The sequence below is a fragment of the Priapulus caudatus genome, unplaced genomic scaffold (genome assembly GCF_000485595.1).
Source record: "Priapulus caudatus unplaced genomic scaffold, Priapulus_caudatus-5.0.1 Scaffold169, whole genome shotgun sequence".
Lineage (NCBI taxonomy): Eukaryota > Metazoa > Priapulida > Priapulimorpha > Priapulimorphida > Priapulidae > Priapulus > Priapulus caudatus.
Window position 1 is genome coordinate 202737 of NW_014577230.1, and position 8897 is coordinate 211633.

An 8897-nucleotide genomic window follows, 5' to 3' on the forward strand; every position below is an offset into this window, starting at 1 on the left:
TTCATAAACGATTACGGTTCCCTTAACGCGATGATTACATCGATATAATGCGATAATCGGAATAATAGCAAGATAAATTGTGTTCGTAACCGAGCTGTGTCATGCGAAATCACATTCGCTCCCGTTGCGCAGTTTATGTAAATGGCTGTCGGAATCAGGAAACACCCACCGGCGCTCTTCGTGACCTCATTTTTTCGCCGCATTATTGCAACGCTCCACTGATGGCTTTGACGAGGCTCGTACAGGAATTGGAAAGCAGCGTGGTAGTTTCCCGTCGCCTTTTACAGTCGCCGCAACTTTGTCGTTACGTTCGATCGCTGTAGCTACAGTGTCTTGGCCTTAATTGTGTATAATTGTGTATTCGTGTGAAATCAAGCAAGCGTTGAGCAAATTTTGGCAGCACGCTTTCCTACCTGCTATATATTTATGTGTTAGTGTGCAGCACCTACTTGACCTAGCGTGCGGCAGCCAGCGTGTGTTGCAGATGAGCATTTGGACGCCATTTACAGCAAATTGTCGGCAATAATAGGTGAAAGAGAGTGGAGAAACATTATCATTAAGACTTTGGTGGTAAATAGATTTCGTATTTATTTAGCATTATATTTTATTAAAACGCTCCAAGTGCCTGTGGCTGTGATTCCGCCTACCTGTACTCTGAGTCTGTAGTGTAGACTGTGTACATAGTCATGATATTGTCATTGATAATCATAGTGTAGTAACTCACTAACACTGTATTATATAATACTATTACTAGTTCAACCTTGTGTAAGTTCGCAACAATACAGCAACTGGAAGCAAACCAATTGCATTATAAGCAAGGTAAAAAGTTACAAGTACGCATGCCTGGTAGAAGTAGTACAAGTACTAGTAGGCCTACAACATCAACAACAATTATGACCACTAAAATAAAGCCAAATGTGAATTACTTGGCTTACGATATCATGCGTTCACTGCGTAGAGAAACATCCGACCTCACTGTCTAGTTTTCTTATTAAAACACACTAATAGTACAATATTCTAAATAGTATGAAAATGGTAGATTACGTAAATTACTTTGCCAAATGATAACATTTACCAGAATAGTTAGTGGTATGTGTAGCGAAAAAGAAAGAAACACGAAGAATTCATGCGCAACTGTTTTTCTCGTGACCGACTAAATTTTCTCGCGAGAAGATAGAATCCATTTATGCGCATGCGCATTTTTTGGCGCAATATTTGGTTTCGTCTTGCGAAAGAGGACCTGCCTCAAGTTGAGACTACCTTAATAGTAAATACGCTAAACTAACATAGATAATCAACACATGATCAAATTAATAACTTGGAGCCCTTTGGCTTATAATATTTGCTGTGGCTACGGGTACGCCAGCCGTATCTTTAATGTCTCGAGGCTGGAGGTACGGCAGTCCATTCCGCATTCGCTTTCATACTTAACGAGAAAAAGATGGCGGCGGTTGGCGCCAGATTTCAAAATAACGCCTTGGGAAATTAATTCACGATTTGTGAGTTTAGATGAGCTAGAAGTTAGAACCCTAACGCCAAAAAGGGGGTTCAACGAACGACCGCTGCCGTACCTCTAGCCACTGCGTAATATACTAATTTACACGTCTGTGTTATTATCTACTCTTGATGCTACGCCTATATCAGGGTTCTCCCCAGGATGAAATTCAAACAGGGGGGACTAGGGGGTCCGGGGGCGTGTAATTTTTACCGGGGTAGCCGACTCCAGGAGGCTTAATGGCGTCACACAATCGGGGGGACCACAAACCGCCCATAAGGTATTTGGGGTCTTGTATATATAGAAGAGATACGCCCGAGTCGGTGTACGTTAGTGTGGGTTTCGGGAACAGTTAAGCTGTTTGTCACTTGTGTGTATTGTCTCAGTGCATGCGTGGTCGCGTAAAAATACACGCTCGGGTGTCCTGGTCGAATGGGAATTCTTGACGACCGACTCCGCGGCGCTGGCAAACTTTTATTGTGGTGAATTTTAATCGGGCGGAGTAATTTAAACGGGGCGCAAGCGATTGGAAACAGAGGGGGAGGGGCGCGCGCGCCCCGTTTGCGCAACGTAGAATGTAGTTAACCCGTAGAGAACCCTGCCTATGCATACTGTAGTCTATAATTTATACTAATACTTTAATAGTAATAATATTAATGCTGAGAGGGTATGTCCCCCGGAGTACAGGTACTGCCGGAACGTACCCTGGGTACGGTCCGGTATACCGCCCGGAACGTACCCTGGTACGATCTAATAATTGTAGTAATATGCCGGACTGTACCGGTACCTCACCTACTCCACTAACGAGTAGGGAGTCGCCTACTCCCTAACCCTAACCCTAATCCTAATCCTAACCATATCAAATAACGACCAGGGTACGTTCTGGCAGTACCCTGGGGGACATAGTCATAGACCGGGCCCTATGAGCAATATGCATACTAGTAAGAATATTAGTTAGTAGTTAGTACTACTAAGAATATTAATACTAATATACTAATTTAGATACAATAATGTTACCCAAACACAGGATAGGCCCATAGGGTTCCAAGCGAGCCTATTCTTTTCTTTGGAGGAACCCCTGAGTGAATCACTCAGGGCGGTTTGCTGGTGCGTTTTCAGAGACTAGAACTTCCAAACTGGGTTTATTCTCAACACGAACTTTTCTCCGCTATCCTGGAACTTACTAATACTATGTAACTTCGTAATCTCAGGGTGGCTCCTATTAGCAGATAGTAGTAGAGGGTGGAGGCGTGCCTGTGTTGAATCCTTCGAGCAGTGTCGTCGGTCGGTAGGGAGCTAAAGGTGACGTAATATTCTCGAAGTAGGATTATCAGTTAGCATCTCCAGATGGCAGAGGTGTCCTAGGTGGACTGACTCATCGTGAGCCAGCCGCCGTGGCCGGAGCCAGTCGGCTGTCGGTCCTGCTCTTGGTCCGACTGTCTCTTCTCTGGGTGTCTCTCAGATTGACTTCTCAAGAGGGCGTATTTATTACTAAACTGCGTGCCGTGACTTGTCTTGCGCAACTTGTGAGGTCGCGCGTTTTGGACTTGAGGGTGAGAGGGCGAGACCTCGAGTGATAACTCATTTTTATGTTTTCGTTATAGCTTTTGCTTATACTCTAATTGTTCAGTTTACCGAAGGTTGCATAGCAACGCAGAAAACCTGCGTTATTTTTAGGTCGTTGAACTGTAGTAAAATTTGTAGGTTTCGTTACCTAGATATTTAATAGCCTAGAAAATCCGTTACTATACCGGGTTCACTTTTTATTTCACTAGACCATCGGGCTAGTAAGTTCTGAGGAAAACCACTAGCCTTGACCTAACTTTCACTAGCCCAGACTCAGACCATTGTTATGAAAAACTTTGTGTCATCGTATGAATTCTACTAAAATTTCTCTAAATTTACTGCACTTAAGGGTCGGACACACTAGGCGATTTTATCGGGCGACTCAGTCGGGCGACTCAATCGCCGGTGAAAATCGCCTAATGTGTCCAGTCAGTCGCCGCCGATTTAGTCGCCCGATTTAGTCGCCCGATTCAATCGCATCGATCAAAACGTTTTGATATTATTGGACGATTATTTAAGTCGCGCGGCTCAATCGCCTAGTGTGTCCGGGTCGGCGAATGTACAATTCATCAGCCAATCAAACGGTGCTATTTTCAATCATGTGCATGACTATCAATCTAGGTGGCGCGAGTGTTTTAGTGTTGCAGCGGGAGAAAAATCGCCGATGAATCGCGCTGATATTCGCCTAGTGTGTCCACTCTTAGTCGACCGACTCATTCGCCGGCGACCATTTTATCGCCCGATTAGATCGCATTAAGGGCCTTAAAATTGCCTAGTGTGTTTGGCCCTTTAGCAAGCTACACACTGTACAGATCACAGCTGGCCATTCTTGCGCGAGCGTCGTTTCCCGCGCTTTAAATCGCGCGCGGGCTGAGTCCACGTGCAGCATTTAAATATTCGTGTTCTACCACGGGCATACACAGGCCCAGTGGCGCACGATTTATCGATCGTCTACTGGCAGCGGTTGGCAGCAAGCAACGTTATTGTTTTTGCCGAAGGGTAGACTGGTATCCGGCCTCACGCTCTGCTAGACAATGTACACGCTCTGCGACAAACAGTGCGGCCGCGAACCAGTCTAGCCAGAGGCATCGACGGCAATTACAGAAAAGGGCAAGGCAGGTCACTGCCGTCGATCGGGTTGGATTTTCAGGGGCAGTACTTATGACGATTGATAGGGGCACCGCCACCGGTCCTGTCGGTTAATTCGAGCCCTGGGTAGAGCTATTCCGGGCTAGGTGTGGGCTAACTCGCAACCTACAGTCACAACCCGGTTGTCAACTGGGCTCAACCAGGCTAAGTTGGCATTGGGTTACTGCGCATGCTCAGTTTAGTTTGTTACAATACATCACTCAGCAGACAGCAATGCCGGATAAACAATAGTACCACCGATAGCGTAGTAGGATTTATACTGTATTATTGTAATAACAGAAGAAGAAGGATATTAACAGGTGATTGAATAGACAGCAGTTCTAAGCTGCAACCAGCATATAATCAAATCTGAGTATCCAATTATAATTCAATTCAGCCATTTTATCAGCAATGGAAGTGTAAACATGCACATTCCTACGTCTGCCTTCCCATACATTCTGGATAGATTCTTCTGACCAAAATTAAGTTGTAATTTATTAGACTTTAGTGCAGTGAAGATCATAAACACAATTTCAAACACAATTTCACATGCTATGTCAACCAAACAAGGCTTACTTACGTCCCTTAAGACTAATATTTATGAGGTTATGAGCTTTACTCGTGCAGCTGTTGCTCCGTCATGGGGCTATTTAGCGAAGTATGTTCAAAGTAACCTAGTCAGGAATCCGAATGCAGAAGGCCCATGCACTTACAAGTGCTTTCACTATTTCCAATTATATCTGGTTGCATTCAGCAAAATATAACGGCCAAATTTGAGCAAACCTTGATAGATTGAGTCTCGCTTAGTTATTTTCTTTCACATTTCTATGTTAACATAGATGAGGAAGTCATCCCTTGGAGCTGCGCGGGTTTCTATTGGACCACGGCGTATGCGAAATGACCAACCACTCTCGTCTCTAAAGAGAAGCACAAGCGCCAGCAGACTATCTTCTGGCAGCACTCACGCTTCACGCAGCAGTTCTGGTATGTCAGATTCATAGCAGTTCTCCAGCCTCATACTGTGGTCATACTGTACGTGCGTGCACTATATGTTACTCCTGAACATGCTCAATTATCTTTTACTTTTTCAAGTAATAAATTGTCATGTCAAACTGTAAATTTACCATCAATATATAGTTTGCTATGCTTCTCTTTAGTTCCAGGTAGGCTGTCATTCGGTAATTCGCAAACTGGTGCTCGAAACTCATTGGCTACTAGAGGAAGCTCTCTCAAGAGGTGAGTATTGCAGGAGCAATGAATGGGGATGCAAATCCTACATTTTTCAGCTCGCTTATTAATAACGGTGATAGAAATTAATTTAATGCAAAAATTCAAAAAGGCTTCCCTCCTCTCAAAAAGAAGGAATCTGCAGCAAAAGGATAGAGGCTGCAGTTTGAAGCTCAGAACTAAAGATAGCAGTAATGCAAGTAACCCAAGACAGTCGAAGCAAATAGAGAGACAGATAGCACCTCAGCTATAACCTCGTGGAAATACTCTCAATAACTTGCTTTGATGTGGTGAAGAAATTCAACTAAAACTACTCCATAGTTATTGATCACGATTTAGCTTTATACATCTATAGATATTAACTAATCTATCACTAATCGATTACACATTTCCTATAAAGCAGAAATTATTAAATTTATTATTGTAAGTAGTATTTTACTTGTGTTACCCAAACAGAACTTCTGGGTATGGTCATGCAAGCTACAGTGATGGTCCGAAAAAAGATCCTCGACCAATCAGCAACCAATCATACATGAAAGAGGAGATCCGGAAGTTGGTTGAGGTATGTACTGTTTTTCAGCCTAACCATTTATCAGATGAAATAATCTACAGTACGTACTGCGTACGTGTTGCTTTATGATAAAGGTTGTTTTTTGTAGGTGTTAGCTATCCAACTGTTATGTGAAACCATTATTTTTTTAGTGAATTTATGATATGTATTGTGTGTACATCTGTCCGTGATACAAGTTATCAACTATGCAATAAGGGGAAAATTCCCAGAAAGGCCAATGTGTGGCATGACCAATGTCAAATTTCTTTTCAGTTTTTGATACAGTGTGGTTATCCACATCATATCAGTCTGAAGCTGCTGTTGAGGCCAATGGCTAAAGATGTGCTGAGAATTTTTGAGGTACTGCATTTAATATTATTAGCCAGACATACAGCTAAATAACACGTGTTGTTTATACCAATGCTGCCAGTGCCTGCTACTGTCATTGGTACACTATTGCAAGGACTATTCATTAAAGGGTTCATTTATTTGGTTATATACTTGCTACTTGCTGCCCCCACAAAATATTGTTTAATGTACACTGAGGGGGGGGGGAATCGCAAAAAGGACTCGGGATGTCGAATTTGGGGGTCAAAGGTCAAGATGTGTCAATGGAGGTGGACTATTTCCTCCTTAACTTAAAGTATAGGAGGATATACGGAATTGCGGCACAAATCTCAACGGCTTGACCTACGCTCTTAATATTCGATGTATAGTGTGATGGGGAGAAAACCCATAACCAGCGCGAAATTGGAGGTCACAGGTCAAAGGGCAGTGGGGGAAAGGTCAGATATCAGTGAAACAATTTGGGCACTATCATGGTTTACTAGAATCCCCCACTCCATCACAGAGTCACTGGTAAGAGCGTTAGATGAGCGCTGCGCCTGCCGCGGCACTTGCGAATGACGCAGTGGCTCACGCTGTCCCGAATGCCGCGTCGCCGTAGCAGCTCCAGGCGGCTTACGCATCCGCGACATCCATCACCGAGTGATTCTTCCGACTCGCGTACAGACTGCATTGATTGGTCGCAACAGCGACAATCTCTCTCTCTCCTCTCCCTCTGCTCTTTCTCTACTCGTCTTCTCTCTCTCTCTCTTCTCTGCTCTCTCTCTCTTACTCGCTGTCTCGTCTCTACTCTCGTCCTCTCTACTACTCTTCTCTCTCTCTCTCCTCTCTCTCTCTCTATCTCGTCTCTCTCTCGTCTCTTCTCTCTCTCTCTCTCTTCTCTTCTCGTCTCGTCTCTCTCTTCTGCTCTTCTCTCTCTCTCTCTCTCTCTCTTCTCTCTCCTCTCTCTCTCTCTCTTCTCTCTCTCTCATCTCTGCTCTCCTCTCCTCTCTCTTCTCTTCTTCCACCGTTCATTTCATCTCTCTCTCTCTCTCCTCTCCTCCCTTCCTCTCTCATCTTCTCTCTCTACTCCTCTCTCTCTCATCACTCTCTCTCCTCTCTCTCTCTCGTCTCTTTCTCTCTTCTCTTCTCTCTCTCTCTCTCATCGTCTCTCCTCCCTTTCCCGTCCCCTGCCCTCCTCTCTTCTCTGCTCTCCTCTCTCTCTCTCATCCGTCGCTCTATCTCTTGCTCATGCCGGGCTTCTCCTTGTCTCTCTCCTTCTCTCTCCTCTCTCTCTCTCTCTCTTCATCTCTCTCTCTCTCTCTTTCTCTCGCTCTCTCTTCTCCTCCTTCTCTCTCTCCTCTCTCTCTCTCTCTCTCTCCTCTCTCGTCTCTCCTCTCTCTCTACCTCTCTCGTCTCCTCTCTCTCTCTCTCTCTCTCTTCTCTCTCATTTCTCTCTCCTCTTCTCTCTCACACACACACCACACGATCACACACACACCACACAGTACCACAGCACACACACACACAGCATCAACCACCACACCACCCTACATCACACACACCCTCTCTCTCTTCTCTCTCCTCTCTTCTTCTCTCTCTCTCTCTATCTCATCTCCTCTCTCTACACACACACGCACACGCACAACCACACAACACACCTCCTCTCGCTCTCTCTCTCTCACACATCACGCAGCACGCACACGCACGGACGACGCAAACACACAGCACACACACACACACACACGCAGCAATCAGCAGAGCGTCCGCTTGCGCCAACCATGCGTGTGTACGTGTCGCAAAGTTTATTACTGTGTAGAGATGGATATCCGGCGCGTAGCCGTTAGCAGAGACGTCGTCATTGCAGATGTCATAAATCTAAGTTCTCATCGGTAATAGGCGCTCACCACACGTGTGTGGTGTTTGTGTCTGTGTCTCATGTGTGTGCCACTGGGCGATCTTGTGCGTATTCGGTTCATCGGGACCTGTCGATCTATTAGGGGATTGCACCTCATACCAGCAAGCCATAGCCTATTTGCAAGCGAGCGCAAGCACCAAGTGTGCCGATGTTGATCATAAATGTGATCTGATATACATTGCGTATCCAAGCGAACCAGATCAATACGTCTGCAGTGTACTGTGGAGGCCGTATGTAAATGACGAGCTGAAGCGATGAGAAATTTCATTTGCACAGGCGAAACAATTGTTGAAATGTACTATCCAAAAAATTGAGATACAGATTTTCTGGGGGGGATAACCAAGATTCCAATACCTGGTATCCGAATGCGCATACGCATAATAACAATCTAATTTACGACTTTTAAGCCCCCTGATTGCTATTACGCCTTAATAGTTACTCATAACTAATTGTTAATTTTACATCCATGTCTAGGTTGTAGGGGAATGACTAAAGACGCTGCATATGACAAGGCTAGCCTATCGCAAAACGGAGATTGCTCAAATGAAACTCAGACGCCTCAATACATGAGCCGGTGACCGTGAATGAATATATGATACCAATGCTATCGCTGTTGCAAGCATATGCTGCGTTAACACTCGATCGTCTACTAGGCGTCTGGAAGCCCCTATGTCATGGAAATGCTCGCC

At 44.8% G+C, this 8897-nt stretch overlaps 2 protein-coding genes across 3 annotated transcripts in view; one reads left to right on the forward strand and one right to left on the reverse strand.

The window, feature by feature from the left end:
* Nucleotides 1–1145, reverse strand: part of LOC106806613 (TGF-beta-activated kinase 1 and MAP3K7-binding protein 3-like) — a 13241-nt gene extending 12096 nt beyond the window's left edge. The window contains exon 1 of one of the 2 annotated variants that reach the window (XM_014808611.1): nucleotides 1076–1145. The gene's annotated coding sequence lies outside the window, so the exon portion shown is untranslated. The other variant, XM_014808613.1, reaches the window with a different exon arrangement.
* A 40-nt stretch (nucleotides 1146–1185) lies between these two features.
* The window catches only part of LOC106806612 (kinetochore protein NDC80 homolog), a gene marked incomplete in the record, with an annotated part of 32837 nt that continues 25125 nt past the window's right edge, over nucleotides 1186–8897 (forward strand). The window contains 5 exon segments of the mRNA XM_014808610.1: nucleotides 1186–1267; nucleotides 5029–5173; nucleotides 5347–5425; nucleotides 5873–5978; nucleotides 6240–6326. Of these exon segments, the coding sequence (XP_014664096.1) occupies nucleotides 1187–1267; nucleotides 5029–5173; nucleotides 5347–5425; nucleotides 5873–5978; nucleotides 6240–6326 (498 nt within the window).